General features: G+C 47.2%; 11 protein-coding genes across 11 annotated transcripts; 1 reads left to right on the top strand and 10 right to left on the bottom strand.

The window, feature by feature from the left end:
• Positions 1–6: 6 nt before the first annotated feature.
• On the bottom strand, positions 7–1,755 carry DSN1 (MIND complex subunit DSN1; the record flags this gene model as incomplete). The annotated part of the gene is made up of 1 exon (XM_037283034.1): positions 7–1,755. The coding sequence occupies one exon, from the start codon at positions 1,753–1,755 to the stop codon at positions 7–9; it is 1,749 nt and encodes a 582-aa protein (XP_037138930.1).
• A 50-nt stretch (positions 1,756–1,805) lies between these two features.
• SRB6 (Srb6p) lies at positions 1,806–2,171 on the bottom strand (the record flags this gene model as incomplete). The annotated part of the gene is made up of 1 exon (XM_037283033.1): positions 1,806–2,171. One exon carries the CDS (start codon positions 2,169–2,171, stop codon positions 1,806–1,808), a length of 366 nt encoding a protein of 121 aa, XP_037138929.1.
• Positions 2,172–2,317: 146 nt separating this feature from the next.
• Positions 2,318–2,779, bottom strand: DUT1 (bifunctional dITP/dUTP diphosphatase; the record flags this gene model as incomplete). Its single annotated transcript, XM_037283032.1, has 1 exon — positions 2,318–2,779. The coding sequence occupies one exon, from the start codon at positions 2,777–2,779 to the stop codon at positions 2,318–2,320; it is 462 nt and encodes a 153-aa protein (XP_037138928.1).
• A 158-nt stretch (positions 2,780–2,937) lies between these two features.
• On the bottom strand, positions 2,938–3,864 carry MRPS5 (mitochondrial 37S ribosomal protein uS5m; the record flags this gene model as incomplete). The annotated part of the gene is made up of 1 exon (XM_037283031.1): positions 2,938–3,864. One exon carries the CDS (start codon positions 3,862–3,864, stop codon positions 2,938–2,940), a length of 927 nt encoding a protein of 308 aa, XP_037138927.1.
• A 153-nt stretch (positions 3,865–4,017) lies between these two features.
• HG536_0C04200 (HMG-box domain-containing protein) lies at positions 4,018–4,578 on the bottom strand (the record flags this gene model as incomplete). The annotated part of the gene is made up of 1 exon (XM_037283030.1): positions 4,018–4,578. The coding sequence occupies one exon, from the start codon at positions 4,576–4,578 to the stop codon at positions 4,018–4,020; it is 561 nt and encodes a 186-aa protein (XP_037138926.1).
• Positions 4,579–5,704: 1,126 nt separating this feature from the next.
• On the top strand, positions 5,705–7,951 carry AFG3 (AAA family ATPase AFG3; the record flags this gene model as incomplete). The annotated part of the gene is made up of 1 exon (XM_037283029.1): positions 5,705–7,951. The coding sequence occupies one exon, from the start codon at positions 5,705–5,707 to the stop codon at positions 7,949–7,951; it is 2,247 nt and encodes a 748-aa protein (XP_037138925.1).
• Positions 7,952–8,077: 126 nt separating this feature from the next.
• On the bottom strand, positions 8,078–9,022 carry BIM1 (microtubule-binding protein BIM1; the record flags this gene model as incomplete). The annotated part of the gene is made up of 1 exon (XM_037283028.1): positions 8,078–9,022. The coding sequence occupies one exon, from the start codon at positions 9,020–9,022 to the stop codon at positions 8,078–8,080; it is 945 nt and encodes a 314-aa protein (XP_037138924.1).
• A 310-nt stretch (positions 9,023–9,332) lies between these two features.
• Positions 9,333–11,558, bottom strand: FAA2 (medium-chain fatty acid-CoA ligase FAA2; the record flags this gene model as incomplete). The annotated part of the gene is made up of 1 exon (XM_037283027.1): positions 9,333–11,558. One exon carries the CDS (start codon positions 11,556–11,558, stop codon positions 9,333–9,335), a length of 2,226 nt encoding a protein of 741 aa, XP_037138923.1.
• A 185-nt stretch (positions 11,559–11,743) lies between these two features.
• On the bottom strand, positions 11,744–12,094 carry MSL1 (U2 snRNP complex subunit MSL1; the record flags this gene model as incomplete). Its single annotated transcript, XM_037283026.1, has 1 exon — positions 11,744–12,094. One exon carries the CDS (start codon positions 12,092–12,094, stop codon positions 11,744–11,746), a length of 351 nt encoding a protein of 116 aa, XP_037138922.1.
• A 162-nt stretch (positions 12,095–12,256) lies between these two features.
• Positions 12,257–13,849, bottom strand: HEM14 (oxygen-dependent protoporphyrinogen oxidase; the record flags this gene model as incomplete). Its single annotated transcript, XM_037283025.1, has 1 exon — positions 12,257–13,849. One exon carries the CDS (start codon positions 13,847–13,849, stop codon positions 12,257–12,259), a length of 1,593 nt encoding a protein of 530 aa, XP_037138921.1.
• A 200-nt stretch (positions 13,850–14,049) lies between these two features.
• PRP22 (DEAH-box ATP-dependent RNA helicase PRP22) lies at positions 14,050–17,448 on the bottom strand (the record flags this gene model as incomplete). The annotated part of the gene is made up of 1 exon (XM_037283024.1): positions 14,050–17,448. One exon carries the CDS (start codon positions 17,446–17,448, stop codon positions 14,050–14,052), a length of 3,399 nt encoding a protein of 1,132 aa, XP_037138920.1.
• Between the last annotated feature and the right edge of the window lie 69 nt (positions 17,449–17,517).

Below are 17,517 nucleotides of genomic sequence, written 5' to 3'. Positions count from 1 at the left end.
AAGCCATTACTGAGCTATTGATTTACTCAAGCCCTTCAACAGAGCCTTAGGATCTATTTCCGGGCCATTATGCTTGATTGTGGATGTAAAGTCTTGTGAGAGCTTATCCTGTCTGTCTTTGATGAGGAGCGACAATGCCTGTGAGCTAGAACCCAGCAAATGGGAATGGATCTGTAGCCTATCGAGCCGCTGAATCAAGTCTTCCTGAATTTTGTCGACGGTGAGTTCGGTGGCTTCTCCCTGAGGAGGCACTGGCGACATAGAAGAAACTTCTGTATCAATGGCCTTCCATTCGGCTTCTGGCCATTGTGCACTCAGAACTTGCGCCCAGGATTGAACTTCCTCTTTAATGTCCTTTATTCGAGATTCCAATGCTTCTAGATTCTTCTCATTTTGCACATTCTTGCTGTTAGGAATTTTCGAGTCTTCACTGCGGCGGACCTTTGGTCTCAGTCGTCGTTTAGTATGTCTCTCATTGTGTCCTTCACTGCTCTCGACGTCCTCCTCCTCTTCAAAGAGTTCCCGCAGTTCTGTGTCCTCGCCCGCAGCCGCAGGCTCATCATCGCCACTTGCCTCTTCTTCAGCCTCCCAGTCGACTTCAATTGCTCCCTTCCGCAGATCACTAACAAATTCCTTCAGTATGCTAAGAGCGATCTTACTCGGATCGACATATCTATCTCCCGCATTTCCTGATGTCCGCTGACTGCTAGATTCCTTTTCTTCCAATTTTCTGAGCGCACGTATGATACACCAATTGAACAGCTGTCTCAACTGCAACTCCTTTCCAAACGACGTGTTTCCGATGTGCCTATGGAAATCCCGCTCTGGTACGCTCTTGTGCGGTGATACAATGCCATGCTGGTCGTCCTGCACTGCAAGCAATGAAAGACGTCGACCTCTATTGTCTAAGACCGATTTGCGTCGGTCCTTCGTTCTCTGAGCATGTTGAGATTGAACCATATTATATGGATAAAAGGTTGCCGGTGGCAGTAGCTGAGAACTTCCATTTTCATATCTGGGCTGCTGCGGCAGTGGAGGAAAGAAAGGTTGTAGCGAAGAATTCGGCATCGCCGAATGCGACGAGTTCATATAATGGCCACCTTCCATCTGCGCCGGATGCACCGGTGAGCCCACAAACGGCACCATGGGTGCACCTTGTGTTGGGATCGGGTAGTAATACATGTAAGGCATATACGGAGCACCCTTTAAGCCACCAGATCCCTGCACACCTTGAGAATAAGGTTGCGAATGGTCCTGTGTTCGAGCGTCGGGGGAAGAGCCACCATTTGGAACTGCCTCCCGCCCATTGGGCATCGAGGAGTTGAAGTTATCGACCCATCTAGCCTTCTTGATGTCTTGCAAATTGTCTAATCTCTCGCCCAACGACGGTACTCCATTGCTTTGCTTATTTTTGTGTCTCTTGAACTTGAAATCGTCATCCGCTTCAAAACTAGACATTCCTGGCTTTATCCCACCGTATTCAGTTTCTTTCCCGCTCGTGAGACGCTCATCGTTGTGTGTATGCGCTCCCTTGAATTCTTCATACGAAGACGACATCGGAATCGTCTCCATCTTCAGCGGATACGACCTCTTCCGCGGCGGCGGCGTCCTTGAGAGCGACCTAGAGCTCTCCAAACTCATCCCAGCGACTTTGCAACCGTGGTCTCGCCGTATCGTGTCGCTTATGATGCCCATTTTTTGTTTACCTTCTAGTGTGGCCGGCTCGAGATCACAGATCGCAACATACGACAGCATTAAGGCTCGCCATCTGGCTACAGTACCAACCCATCTCAGAAGCCCATATTTCACTTCAAATTCACTTCCACATCACCGGTGATCTCCTGCATGCATTGCTCAAGCAGATTCGACAGCTCTTCCGCGTCTGTGCTCTCACTGTCGCGGTCTACGTGCTCCGGAATCTGGTTCAGCAACCACTTCTCCCGGATACTTCTTGTGAGCACCAGCAAGTCCTGCACCCTCTTGATAAGTTGCATAGTTTGATTGTTGACCAACATCACACCCGTTGTCGCCACCGAAGTCTCGGACAGATTCGCTTCCGGGTCCTCACCATCTGCTCCATCGATCGACGAAAGCTTCACGATTTCGATCAATTTGGTTGACAGCACTTCACACGTCTGATCAAGCTTCTCATACAGCGCCTGATTGCTCATACTGGCTCGCTAGCACCTCTGGTCCGGTCTGCTAAAGGTGTGTTAACTATGGGTCTGCAAAAATGTTCATAGTGAGCACTATCACGTGGACTATTTGGTGGCTACATCCACCTATAAAGATGCTGTCTAGGGCGGTTCTAACACCTCTATTTACCTGTGCTGCCGAATCCACCAACTCCTCTGTCGGTTTGGTCGAGGTTTTCCACGACGACCACTTCTGCGTCGTCAACGATCTTCTCCAGGATCAATTGCGCGATGCGATCACCCTTGTTGATCACGAAATCCTCTGTAGAGTGGTTGAATAGCACCACCTTCACTTCGCCCGTGTAGTCTCTGTCGACTACGCCCGCGCCGGTCTGGATGCCGTGTTTCACGGCGAGCCCAGATCTGGGGGCGATTCTGCCGTAAGTACCCACTGGAACCGTGAAGGAGATATCCGTCGAGGCCAGACCCTGGCCCTGGGCTGGGATCACCGTGTGTTTAGAAGCGTAGATATCGTAGCCAGCAGCGCTGGCGGAGCCTTTGGTTGGCGCTTTGGCATCTGGCGACCTCAATTGAACTTTCAAGGACTGCGAAAGCTTCTGCTGTTTCAATTGTTGCTCAGTCATGCGGACTCGGAGTAATCTGGTCTCTCTGGCACGATTTCTAATGTCGTTAGCGTAGTTGAGATAGAATTTTTCGCGCGATTGTGTAGAAGACGATGAGATGTGGTGATTAACGTCTACGTTCTATTTACAAAGAAGAGTACAATAGGAGCGAAAGCTGCTCATGCCGAGTAGTAAACCTTCCTTACGTCAGCGATCTTCTTGCCTCTCCCAAGAGCAATCTCATCCAGCGTCTTTTGAGCTCCAACAAGTGCCTCCAGCGTGCCCTTGGCGATGTTCATCTCGTTACGAGACTTGTACACCTTCCCGCTGAGATCCTTGATCCCCGCACACTCACATATCTCGAAGATCACATGGTTCACGCGCAGACCGAAACCCGGCTTGGCACTCCTCAGATGCAGCTTCACGCCATGGTACCGGTAGTCTATGTCTGCGAAAATGGTTCTATCCTCGTAACGACGGATCTCCTTCAGATTGCGGATCGCATCCCAGTGCGCCTTTGAGATCGCCTTCGACATCTCGTCGCGCGACTTTCCTTCGCCGAGCCCGACCATGCCGTTGCGGTCCCCGACAACCACCAGCGCGTAGAAAGATGGGATCTTGCCCTTCCCCGTCTGGTTCGACACCCGTTTCATCACCAAAGGCCTCATAGTCAGTTTGCGCGACACATACTCGACGTCTACACCGGTCTGGCGCTGCAGCCCGCGAGCAACGTCCAGCGTCTTGGAAGAGCGCCCCTCCAAAGTCGGTAGCGACACGCCGGGCGGCATAACATGGCCCGAGCCGGGCAATGGCTGCTGCGTAACGCTCCAGTCGTAGATTGCGTTGTGAACCATGTCTTCCTGTTGCGCATGCACGTGCGGCATCCCCGGCTTGTAATCCCAATACGAGTCAATCTTGCTGAAATCATCCAAGTACGAGGGCGCAAATTCCACATTGTGCGATACTCTGAACTGCGTCGTCGCCGGTATAACGTCCTGAGCTAACTTTATCGACCTTAAAAGCTCCTTGGGGTAGTATTTCGCGAGAATTGCATCATCGTAGTGCTGCAACACTCGCACGCCAGTGGAAAACTGTCTCCTGAACATCTCGACCACCGCAATCCGTATGCCTTTCCACCGATGCACTACTAGACCACAGCTTCAACGGCTTTTATCCTAGTGAAAAACGTCGATCCCGCACAAGATGTAAGAGTGTCACGTGACATAATAATATTATCAGATTTGTATATAGATGCTGTTTTATTTCATTACGAGTTCTGCCTGCTGGGAGCAGTTGCGTCCGGCTACACGGCTCCTAGCCGCTCGAGTTCCCTTCACTTTCCGTGGTATGTACTTGTAATTGGGATACTTCTGTCGATGCAGCGCCTTCTCGGTGCTTGCCAAGTCCTGCCAGTACTTCTTTTCTTCTGGCGACAGCGCCTTCCAGCGCTTGCCGATCTCGCGAGAGACCAGGCTATTGTTCTTGAAGGAGCCGAGGGAATGGAGCGCCGCTTTGTGCTTCGAGAACAGCGACTGGTGCAAATGCTGTCTAAACAGAATAAATGCGTTCCTCGGTCTAGGAATGTACCGTGACTGGCTCTTGCTGTTGCGATCCCCGTTGTTAGCAGTAGGTCTAGGTGGCAGAGACACCAACTTCTGATCCACCGTCCCAGTCACCGGCTCACCAGTTTGTGTCATCAATGCTGTGCCATGATCGAACTGCGGTGGAATCGGTGGAAATGCAATCCGATCATGCTCCAGCGAAGAGAGTAGAAATTTGATTGATGGAAGCGTAATGTTGCTACCTTGCCCTGAAGTCATGTGGCGATATAATATAAGCTATGGGGCAACCCACAAGCTCGATCTCCCGCTGTATAGAAACTGGTCAGCCCGTCTCCAAGGTTCGAAAGGCTAATCAAAAGACCACATACTATATATAGCGTAAGCGGTAATTTAGAACAAGCAAAATTGGAGGCGATGTGGAATCCAGGAACGCAATAAGGCAAGGCTTTTGCTAATGCTGAATAATGGGAACGGTTCCGGCAGCGGAAGGATTACCGCATTATGATATGGAGAGCCCTGTAATCGCTCAATGGGCGCAATCTCGCGATATGGCTGAAGGTACCTGTGATTCTGCTTTGTGGTTGGTCTAGTCGGTGGGTTGAAAGGGTCCTATTACGATTCGGCGATTAGTAAGTATGACCGGAACGCGGTTAGGCCGCGGCCCGAGCCGCGGAAGCGCGGAGGCACCTTTTAGGCGTGAGACCCATTCTCGGAACTAATGCCTGAGCCGAAGAAGTTTGTCAGTGCGCGGCAAAGGGGGTTACCCGCATCCGAAAGCGGGAATTCTTTTCTTTTTGGATAGCCGCCGAGGTGGGTTTGTTTTTGTGTCACTTCAGTCGGGCTTATAAAGAAGGTTGCCGCTCCTCATTCTGGTTCTTTGTACTCCTTTGTATGGAGAACAGTAGGCACGATGGTGGTGAAGCACAAGGGCCGTCGAAGACGCCGTGTGTCGGTTCGATTTAAACGTTACATGGACAAGATGAGGCACAAGTTGCAACCTAATGAAAGAGAGGCATACGAAGATGTGCCACGTGGGTTTGCCCTGTCGAGTGATTCGCAGATCCAGCTGCTGCTTGAGGATGAAGACGAGCAGTTCAGAGGTGGCTGTAGAAGAAGCAGCTGTTGGGTCCAGGTAAGGAGACCGCCGTCCTTACAACTGTTTGGCGAGCTGGACGCTGGAGCAGCGTGCTTTAAGAGCTTTTCGCCACCCGCTGAAACGCGGGTTGAAATAGCCGCCAAGAGTCGAACCAAGTCTGGAAGATGGTCACGTGCTCAAACGGTGGCGAAATTTTGAAGCTTGAGAATCGCTTGATAGAGCAGGAGAACAAAGAGGTTATATTTTGACAGCGTAGAGAAATAGACAAAGTAAGGCTCGAATATAAGAATGAGTCGCCTGATTACTACAATGTGGTCGCAGCGGTCGAGCACGCTGTTACAGCGACATTGCAATAGCAGAGGCTGTGTGAGATCTTTATCGCTATCGCGATCTTTCCATTTCACATCACATAGGTTTGATAGCTCAAAGAATGACAACAAGACACCAGACGGTAAGGAAAAGGAGGAAGGAAAAAAGAAGAACGATCAGGATGAACCAGAGTACAAGAATTTGGGCGACTATTTCAAATCCAAGGAATTTGCAAAGACCATCTACTTGACAATTGGTTCTATTGCTCTTTTAAACCTAATTGGGAGTTCCACCAACTCCGAAAACCCAGAACAACAACCTCTAACGTTCCAAGAGTTTAAGACCAAATATTTGGAGAAAGGCCTGGTTAAAAGACTTTACGTCGTTAATAAGTTTCTGGTAGAAGCAGAGTTGCTGCCTCAGGCTACTGCAGAGAATGGGCTCAAGCAAAGTGGGTTTTTCGGTGCTTTTTCAGGTCCTGTAATTGTTGCATTCACCATAGGTTCTGTTGATACGTTTGAAGAACAAATGGAATCTTTGCAGGACGATTTAAAGATTGCACCTGAGGATAGAATCCCAATCAGCTACGTGGATCGTGCTTCAATTTTTCAATATTTGCTACCTTTCTTACCAACAGTTATCCTACTTGGGGGTCTTTATTTCATAACAAGAAGAGTTGGAGGTGGAGCCGGTGGTGGCGGAGCCGGAGGTGGTCCATTCGGTGGGATGTTTGGTGTCGGTAAGTCAAGAGCTAAGTTGTTTAACAAGGAAACTGACATTAAGGTGCAATTCAAAGATGTTGCTGGTTGCAATGAAGCAAAGCAGGAAATTATGGAATTTGTTCATTTCTTGAAAAACCCTGATAAGTATACTGCATTGGGTGCCAAAATTCCTCGTGGTGCTATCCTATCAGGTCCCCCTGGTACGGGTAAGACTTTACTGGCTAAGGCCACAGCAGGCGAAGCAGGTGTTCCCTTCCTATCAGTATCCGGTTCCGAATTCGTCGAAATGTTTGTCGGTGTGGGTGCCTCTAGAGTTCGTGATTTATTTGAACAAGGAAGAAAAATGGCTCCATCAATAATTTTTGTGGATGAAATTGACGCTATCGGTAAGGAGAGAGGCAAAGGTGGTGCTATGGGAGGTGCCAACGATGAAAGGGAAGCGACTCTTAATCAATTACTGGTAGAAATGGATGGTTTCAGTACCACAGATCAAGTTGTTGTTCTGGCCGGTACGAATAGACCTGACGTTTTGGATCCCGCTTTGATGAGACCTGGTAGATTCGACAGACATATTCAGATTGATGCGCCTGACGTTGAAGGCAGAAAAGCCATTTACATGGTTCATTTGAAGAAATTGAATTTAGATAAACAATTTACAGTTACAACATCCGATTCAGAAGGATTAGCTGGTAAGCTAGCCGCTTTGACCCCTGGTTTTACTGGAGCTGACATAGCAAATGCGTGCAATGAGGCGGCCCTTATAGCCGCCAGACATAATGATCCCTGCATTGAATTACATCATTTCGAGCAAGCCATCGAAAGAGTGATTGCTGGTTTGGAGAAAAAGTCAAAGGTCTTATCTCCAGAAGAAAAGAAGACTGTGGCATACCATGAAGCTGGCCACGCGGTTTGCGGTTGGTTCTTGCAATACGCAGATCCATTGTTGAAAGTGAGTATTATTCCTCGCGGCCAAGGTGCGCTGGGGTACGCTCAATACTTACCGCCAGATCAATACTTAGTCAGTGAGGAACAATTTCAACACAGAATGATCATGGCACTCGGTGGACGCGTCTCAGAGGAATTGCATTTTCCATCAGTGACAAGTGGAGCTCACGATGATTTTAAGAAAGTTACTCAAATGGCTAATTCCATGGTGACCGCTTTAGGTATGTCTCGTAAAGTCGGTTACGTCTCCTACGACGAAAATGATGGCGGGTTCCAAGTCAATAAGCCATTCAGTGATAAGACTGCCAGAAATATTGATCTAGAGGTAAAAAAGATTGTTACGGAAGCACACACGAGATGTAAGAAACTTCTCACGGAAAATTTGGAGAAAGTCGATAAAGTGGCAAAGGAATTACTGGCAAAGGAGTCAATCACAAGGGAAGACATGATCAGACTACTAGGCCCCAGGCCGTTCCAGGAAAGAAATGAAGCCTTTGAGAAATATCTGGATCCCAAGAATGACAAGAAAATAGACGACACTGCCCCTGCATCCAATTAGCTTATGAACTAATACTTTGATAACAATATTAGGAAGAAATCATTCATGTATATATCTTATGTCACATAACGCAATGAAATTACGCTCAGTCAAATATCAGCTCATTCCATGTAGAAGGCCCGATGTTCAGAACGTCTCTTCATCGATGATCAAATTATGTGCAGGTATTTCTTGCTGAGTCTGATCCGAAAAAAGCTTCAGACCAGTCGATTCATTTGGCGCCAGCTGATTATCCTCCATATCTTTATCAGTCCCCGCATGGTTGACCTCAAAACCCTCTTCTGTAGCATACAAGATCTGCTGAACTTTATTCAAGATCTTGCTCAGATCATCGTTACCGCTGTTGTACACGCCTTCGCTGATGAGATCCTGAGTGGATTGCACCAAGATCTCGATGTCCCTCAACTTGCCAAAATAAAAATCTCGTTCTCTCTCCATGATATTCATCGCGTCTTTGTAAGTTCCGACCTCCTTATCTAGCGACGCTACTTTGTCTTGTGCTTGTGCTAACTCCGCCTGCAGTCCAAGCACTTGTTCGTTCGACACTCTTCGATTTACTCCATACGGCGTCCTACTTGTACTGCTGCTGCCAAAATTCGAGGTGCTGGAATTGCCACTCGATAGCGAGCTTGAATATCCGCTAGTCCGCCTCTTTGCCAGATTGATTGGGCCACCTGCTGTATTTGAACCCGTTGACGCAACCCTGTACTTCCTTCGTGACTCTGCATCGTACGGACTGTCATCTTTATTCTGAACCCAGTACTTTTTCAGCCATTGCAGAAACTCTAGGTTGTCTTGGAACCTGCATCTAATCAGTTTTTCTACGTAGACGGTCTTTTCGATATGGTGCTTAGTGAAACAGCTCTGTAAAACCTTATAATTGGTTTGAAATTCATATTCTGCGGTAGCATTGAACTTAACCCTATGCATCGGAAGATCCCCATATATTGAATCCATTATCTGGCAGTAAGCAGCCCCGGTGCCGCATTCCTCAATCTTTCTGTAGTTTAGCTGCAGTAGGTCATTCAGCCAATTTAAAAGCTCCGTACGGGATTCACCAATACCGCTCATTGTAGGTACTGGACTAGCTTGGAATGCTACCAGGAGCCCTTTGGATGATCAGTATGCTGTCACGTCAAGTGTTGTTTCACGCGTCAGCCCTTCATCTGGCACAAATCTTAGGCTTGCAATAAACAAGACGTCGGAAGTGATGATTTGCAAGAGCATCGGTAATTAAAGGTCATAAAGGTCATAATGAATATTTAGTAGTGAAGCCAGCTTTTGTATTAAAGAACAGTCAGTAGCTGGACACACGCTATGATTAGCTACGCATTGTCAGGTTTAGCATTGTAACCGCACTTTGATGGCGACGACTCCGATGTCAAAGCTTCGCGCCATTGATGAGAGATCCTTCATCGTATAAGCCATTGAGTATGGGCTTGAAATGTTTTGATGCGTTGGCACGTTTGATCTTTAGTGTCGGCGTGATGACTTCGTCTTCTAATTTCAGGGGCTCCAACCCAACGTAGACGTTGTGAAGCTTTTCAAATCCTTGCAAATTCTTTGTGTATCTATTGAGAATGAACAGGAAATGCCTCTTCAGATCTTTGTTGATATTCAAGGATTCAATGACTTGACCAGCTGGCAGATCTTTCATTGCGGGGTATTTGGCGGACAGCGCTTTCCTCACGGAGTCCAGGTCGACGCCAATGACGCCCACAAGATATGATTTGAAAGAATCACCATAAACAAATGCTTGCGTGATCAATGGGCATGAAGATAGGTAAACGTTCTCGATCTTTTCAGGCGCAATGTATTCTCCCTGAGATAACTTGAAGAAATTTTTGACTCGATCAATGACACGCAGGCGTCCCTTGTTATCAAGCGAAGCTATATCTCCAGTTGAGTACCACATTTTTTCGTCTAGCACGGCTGCTGTTTCGTCGGGTCTTAAGTAATAACTGCTAAAGACTTGGGGGCCCCGCAATTGTAGTTCACCTTTTAGATCTGCAGCGTCGTATCCCATCTCAGGCACAGATTTCAGTCTGCATTCTGCGGCACAACCTATTGCGCCGCATGAGCCGGGATCCTTTTCGTACGCCTCGCTCATGCAAATGCCAGCAAATGTTTCGGTTAGTCCGTATCCTTGTCTCATACCAATGTCTAGCGCTGTTCTCAAAAAAACCAAAGTCGCCGGAGATATGGGAGCAGAACCAGTGATGAGGTACGATCCATTACTTAAGCCTAGCGAGTCCCGAATCTTATTGATAAGCAGTTTCTGGTACACTAAGTGATTCATTAAGGAATCGTCCTGTCCATTATGGGCCAGCAATCGCGCTTTCTTTGAGCTCAATATGCTGTCAGCAACGGCTTTTGTCGCGCACGACTGTTCGAGGGAGTTTTTGATACCCGCTTCCATTCTTGTTAGGATTCGGGGCACCAGGGCAACAATATCTGGCTTCAAGATCTTCATGTCTTCAACCAATACAGAAGGGTCGGGCGCGTGCAGAAAGCCTAGGCCCATACCAACTGATAGCGAAAAAGAAACTAACATCCTTTGAAAGATGTGGGCTAGTGGCAGAAAACACATGTTATGGAGTTGTTTGTTTTTTTTTGCTAGTGACGCAGTCATGGCGGAGAATGTGAATGCTATACCTGCTGCTGCATTTCCATGAGTCATCTCAACGCCTTTGGGCATGCCTGTTGTACCTGACGTGAATGACACAGTGTACAGCGAATCCGGAGTTGGTGGGATTACGGGCAATTCATTGAGCATGCCGATCCTTTCCACTTGCCTTAATGAAAACAAGGAAATCGTCTCACCTTTTGAGTTAGTGGACAACGGGAGCAGAGCTTCACTGAATAAACGCAGCTCGCTGTCGTCGAGATCCTCCAGACAGATCAATGTATTCACATGCTCAAGTCGAGGCAACAGATCAATAACTTTTCTCATGTTGACCTGTGCGAATAGCAAGACAGGTGCTTCAGTTAAATTCATGATATAGTGCGATGTTTCCGCTCCCAGGGTTTCATATAGAGCAGTATCTGCCAATGAATACATCTGGCAAGCCAGATCCACTAGCATCCACTCAACTCGATTGTAGGAGAGAATCGCTACCATAAAATCGTTGCAATTCAAAGGCTTCTTCCTTTTCACATTGACCAATGACATGATACCACCGCCGATGTGACGGCTTCTTCTCTCGACCTCTTCGAAGGAGAGAAAGTGATAATAATCCAGGAATTTTCCTGTCGCACTGTCAAAGGGCCTGTACCCTAAACAATCGTTCTTCGGCCATCTCCTTACCGAAAACATGAAATGGTCATACAGAGTGGCAAGCCTCTCGTCGACACAGGATATCAGCTTATCTGGCGAAAGTGCGTTTCTGAAGATCGGACTATAGCCATCCTCTTGCGATCCGGGAACCGCTACACCCTGTTTCTTCAAAAAAGTTCCATACGTAGGGTATTGCGTAAGAGGGAGCCCATCCACAAAAGCTGCCAAATACTCATCAGATCCCTTCTGGTAGCAGCTGAGCTTCTCTTTCAGCTTTCTGTACCGGGGATCCGTCTCCACCAGTTCAGTTAAGGTACATGTAGTTTCCATCGTTAGAATGGCCTCCGCCAAGGAGACAAATGGATGGTCGCTGGACAATTCAACCCATGGGTCGCGCTATATATATGTCTTGTTCAGTCGCAGCCGTCATGCGACTGAACATTCATTTTCTTCTACCCCAAGTCAATGGCGGGGCTAGTGTTTTTAACGCCGAACGTCTGCCCAATATAAGCACCTCAGACGTTAGTTGTCTCTTTCATGCTAAAACTAACGTTCAACAACTTACCGAAGAAGGGTTCCTTGTCAAGCGATATCATGGCCAAATTGGCCTCGTCGACGGATTTCAACGTAATGAACGCCTGGCCCCGCCGTTTTCGGGGGTTGACAGAGACCTTGATAACTTCACCGTAGATGGAAAACAAAAAGTATAGATTGGCTCTTAATCTTGTAACAGGAATATGGTCAGGTAAATTATTAATGTAAAGTGTATGTTTCGGTTCAACAGAAGTGCTCGCAGAAGGCACGGCGGCTTTCTCCATCTTCGATTTCGAAGAGAGTTTCCGCTTCTTTCGAGCGGGTCCAGCCATCGGACTACTCTCTGAAGATTCCAGAATGACTCAAACTAACCTGGTTCTCTCCAGATCGGTATCTTGAGGTCGTCTAAGTGTTTTGGATGTTGTTGTCAGGGACTTCAGCGCTAAAAAGTTTATATAGCCGTATCACTATATACGTCAAATGCTAGTCAAAAGTTATGCCAGCTTTATAGCATCTTCAAGACCATCAGCTATAACGTCTGGGACTCCTGGTCCCTTGGCAAAGCCCATCCCACCGACCGAGATCGCGCCGGCGTAGGATTTGGCCAATTCTTGCTCAACCGAAGACTGCCAGTCGTCGTAGCCGACGGAAAAACGAGGCAGGCAGCTCTTGGCAACGGTAACTGCCCAGAGGCCTTGATCTAAAGCCTCCTGTGATATCCCCAGATGCGAGTTCAAGACATCCTTCACGGACCGAATAGTCAGCTCGCTCGACGGTAGGTTTTTCTCACCGTTTTGATATAAGTAATGGCCTCCCAACATAGCTGTGAGTTTTGTATAGGCAGTTTGGGACCTGGTCGTAGCGCAGGTATCCGTGAATACAGGCTCGAAGCTCCTTTCGATGACGGAGTCGAATATAACCCCTAGAAGGTTTTGTGGGTTGCGGTTGGCCTGCGGACACAGATATCCAAAGCCGCGATATCTCTTTGCAATGACATCTTGTCCCGGTAAATAGTAATTTACGAGGATGATATCATTCGCCTTGATCCTTGCCAGGTTTTGGGCTAGTTCTTGGTTGTCAGCCGCAAGCATTGTTGAGATTCTTGCGGGGGTCTGCGTAAGTCGGATATGATCCAGACCGGTCATCGTTTCGCCGCAAGAGAGCTGAAGGTTGAAGCCCTCCTGGGAGGCGCTGCGTTGGATACTGGAAACCTGTTTGCCACATAAGACGTTCACATTCGGCGAGTTGTTGAGACTTTGTCTAACGGCGTTAGGAAATGTTTCGAGGCCCCCTTTCAAGCCTAGCATTGGGTATTTTCGCAAGCTGCTAGACAGATTCAATAAACTTGTCTCGTCTTTACCGAAAGCTTGCCGGTATTGGCTTAACAGTGGTGAGAGAGTCGGCTTTTTATCGCTACCAGGCTTTTTCTGGAAGAAACCTCTCATTATCGAGCCATATTCCTGCTCTAAATCCCAGAGCTTCCGCATGGTTCTTTTGGCGCTCATATGATTGATATCATCACCGTAGATGCCGTGAAACATAGCGCTCAAAATGTTCTTGCCGACGTAATCATTGCCGAACCTTCGACGCAAGAAGGAACTCACGGTTTCATCTTGACCTGGATGATCTGGGGCTTTCCTAAATGGCTCACCCAACAAACCAGTGACTAGGCCCTTGCTGAGCGGATTTAATAGAAACTCAAAAGCGCTTCCAAGCGACTCAGGTACTTTAACGAGTTTATCATCAATTCCCAACATGAATTTCTTGTTTGCCTCAGAGTCACTGCGCACACATTGTACAGCTGATGCTTTATCCAGATCTCTTAACGTATCAATGATTAGAACTGTACCATCAGAGACACCTCGAAGTGTGCGAGGACCTTGTTCCAACATAACAGGCTTATTGTTTTGATCATTGGTGTGCCAAGACTTTATCCAGCCACCGGTCCTATCATGAGACTCAATCAAGTTGATCTGGATGTCAGGCCTCAACTTAGCGAGAAAGTAGCTGAACATCAGGCCTGACACACCGCTGCCGACTACTGCAACCTTGGCATTTCTTGCTAACTTCGGCAAAGGACTCAGCATTCTTTCCGATTTTTAGAGACTAACCAACTTGGAGCAAGTTAGCTTGTATTGGATGATTTAATGTTCTGTCATTTGGAGAGCCGTTTGGATGAACTTTACTCAGCTTTTCACCTAAACGATCCAGCATCAACATAGCGAAAAGCCTTAAAAATCTTGAGTATATTATTTAAACGATTAGATTACCTATTAACTCGACAGATTCATCTCCTGGTACCCAGTGCTCTTTCGCGGGACTGTCGAATGGAACTCAGTTTCCATGAGTTTTGATCTTTTGCAAATTTGTTGTGCAATGGTGCAATCTTAGCCTTCTTACGTGATTGACTGTCTTCATCGGCAGCTTTGTAAAAATGCGGAGCCGATTCCAACAGCCAACTTGGGTCAATTGCTGTTACTTGCGCCATGTACTCTCTGCTCGTCAAAACCAAACTGTGGTAGATGACATATTCGTACTCTTTACCGAAGAGCGAACTAGAAGGATGGATACCAACCGCTGTACCACCACATATGGTTTTATAGCCGACTTGCGAATCACGCTTGGCAGCGTTCATGAAAAATCCGGCTACTAATGCACGTCTGATCGAATCTGGATCACCATGGCCGCTTTTGACTGGTAAATGGAATCGATTGAATAAAGCGACTAACTGGTTTCTCACATCCCTTGCCCGTCTTAAATGCCGGTAGTGTAGATAATTTAGCGAGCAAAATTGTTCAGTGCAATGGGCCTGCTGCCACCGGTTATAAACATTCAATAGGGTTAGATGGTCACCTAAAGGATGGTGAAATCTAGCTTTTTTATTGTCAGCTTCCTGATACTTGTCCTTTGGTCGGTAAAAGACACTTTGCACCGATAGCATTGAAATGATGGTAATTATGTCCTCCGAACAGTTATTGGTGATCGACGAAAGTAGCGCCCTCGAAAGCTCGGGCTCCATGGGAAACTGAGACATACGCAGCCCTAACTCAGTTAAAACACCGTCATCGTCCAATGCTTGCAGATTGAAAAGCTCTTCTAAAGCACGTAGCATCAGATTCTTTGGTGGACGATCCATGAACTCGAAACTAAGAATATCGCTGATACCCATGGCTTTCAGCATTAAAATGGTATTTGCAAGATTTTGTCGCTGGATCTCTGGGATTGTGTTGGGAAGCATCTCGTTGTAAAATGCAGACTCAGTATACAGTCGGTAACATTTGCCAGGGCCCGTTCTACCTGCGCGGCCTTTTCTTTGGTTGGCTTGAGCCTGAGAGATTGGTGAAACAACCAATTGCTCCATACCAATCCTAGGATTGAATGTATTCATTTTCGCGAAACCTGGGTCGATCACATAGTAAATACCATCGATTGTGATAGATGTTTCAGCGATATTTGTAGCAAAGACCACTTTACGAGTCCCTTCTGGAGTGGGCTCGAAGATCTTGGATTGCACTTCGCTCGGGAGAGCTGAATAAACAGGTAATATCAAGAGCTTTCCGATGCTATCCCCCAAAGTTTTGACACGCTGATACAAAATTTCGCAGCAAGAGTCAATTTCATCCTGCCCGGTTAAGAATACTAATATATCTCCGGGGGCTTCATTGATATGGATTTCCATAACAGTGTCTAAAGCAGATTCAATGTAGTCCATTTGCGGATTTTGAGAATACAGAACTTCGACCGGGAATGTTTTCCCCGGAATTTTTATGACGGGACACTGACAAAAGTACTCAGAAAACTTGGCAGCATCTAGCGTCGCAGATGTAACGATTATCTTCAGGTCAGGCCTATCTTGCGCCGCTTTTTTCAATAGACCAAATAAAACATCGGTTGCAACTGTTCTTTCGTGAGCCTCGTCCAGCATCACGACTGAATATTTTGACATTACTGGGTCAAGCAGAGCCTCTCGTTGCAGCATACCATCCGTCATGTACTTAATACGGGTTTGTGGAGATGTATTATCCTCGAATCTAATTGTATAACCCACTTCTGCGCCCAGCTTGCATCCAAATTCTTCCGCAACCCTTTTGGAGACGGATACTGCAGCAACTCTCCGTGGTTGCGTACATCCTATAATACCGCGAGAGCCGTAACCTGCCTCATTGAGATACTGTGTGATTTGTGTTGTTTTACCGGATCCTGTTTCTCCAACAATCACAAGAAACTGGTTATCCTGCACAGCTTGCAGTAATTCAGATTTCATCTTATAAACCGGCAAAGACTGGCGCTGAGCGCTGATGGGCCGCGTTTCCCTCTTACCATATCTAATGTCCTCTTGCATCCTACTCCTCTCCCATTCTGTAACTATCAGCTGCTGGCGAAGCCCCTCAACTTCTCTTCTATCATCCCTTGCATTCTTGGTTGGATCTTCTTCGGCACGTTTCTTCCTTATCTGCTGCTCAATCTCTCTTTTCAGCCTGGCCTTCTCCTCCCGGTGAGACTTCATAAGCTGTGAACCATTGACTGCCACTCGATTCAACGTACCTTTGGGCACCTTTGCAGTTTTTGGCGGCTCATACTTTTTAACGCCTTTCTCAAGCTGAGCTTTCAGGAAAGCCGGCTCATCGTCTGAATTCATTTCAATTTCTATAGCTTCTGCACTCCCGTCACTTTTATGCACCAATGATCCTGAGACCTCTGTGTGTTGTTTTCCGACGTCGTGGTTGAGCTCGGGATAATCCTCGATAGAAGCCGCTCCACTTCCTATCAGTTGCTTGATTTCCCATCTCTCAGGAGATGTGAGAGGTCGTCTTTCAGCTCCTCTGATATCGGATCGATGGCTAACAGACCTGGTGGATTGCCTTCCCCGGGCTTCTGGTGGTTGATCAAATTTTTCTTCGAATATCTCTTCACCGGTAAATTGATCAATGTTCTTCATACTCAGAGAGATTTTGCCATTAGACTGTATTTTCAGAACCCTTACGAAGACCTGCTGGCCCACTCGAACGACATCTCGAGGTGTTCGTACTCTAGCGGTACCCATCTCTGAGATATGAACCAAACCATCGCATTTCGCCCCCCGGACGCCCATAAGCTGCACAAAGCAGCCAAACGCAGTGATATTTTTCACGCTTCCTCGATAAATTTTGCCTAAGACAGGCGAAACATCTAGATCTATCGCAGACGTCGTAAGCAAATTCCCCTTAAACTCATCCAGCTTGGATTTCGAGTCTGCCAACTCAGGTTTGCGTGACTCTTCTTGCTTCATTGTAGGCATGGAACCATGATCGCAAGCCAAAGTGCTCCGGGGCTTTACTTTACGATAAATTTCCGACGCAACAGCCTCACTTATACCACAATCCATATCCCTCAGACGCTTTTGGAACTCTTCCAACGTCTTGCAATGGCCAGCAGTATTGATTATAAAATCTACTACCACCTGGTCATCGACCGCGATAGAATCCCGCAGTATCCTGGCGACCTCCAGTTTCGGCTCGCTGGCCGCTCCAACCCTCGAGAGCAGTTTCCATACCTGATGAATAGCGTCTCGCGATAGACCGACGTCCAGAGCTTCTATCTTTTGCTCGAAATCGCGAGCATTCTTAGATTGACACTTGATACTCAGAACAAAATCGATAACTACAGCATCCTCCGTACCTAAAATCTCAGATAACTCATGGGACATCGATAGCCCAGGACGAAGTTAGTCGCAAATGTCTCTGTGTGAATAGTGCAATTCGCCGATGATCTATGC

This window comes from Torulaspora globosa, chromosome 3 (genome assembly GCF_014133895.1).
Source record: "Torulaspora globosa chromosome 3, complete sequence".
Lineage (NCBI taxonomy): Eukaryota > Fungi > Ascomycota > Saccharomycetes > Saccharomycetales > Saccharomycetaceae > Torulaspora > Torulaspora globosa.
The sequence above is the reverse complement of the archived record's forward strand: the minus strand, read 5'-3'. Positions and strand labels throughout refer to the sequence as shown.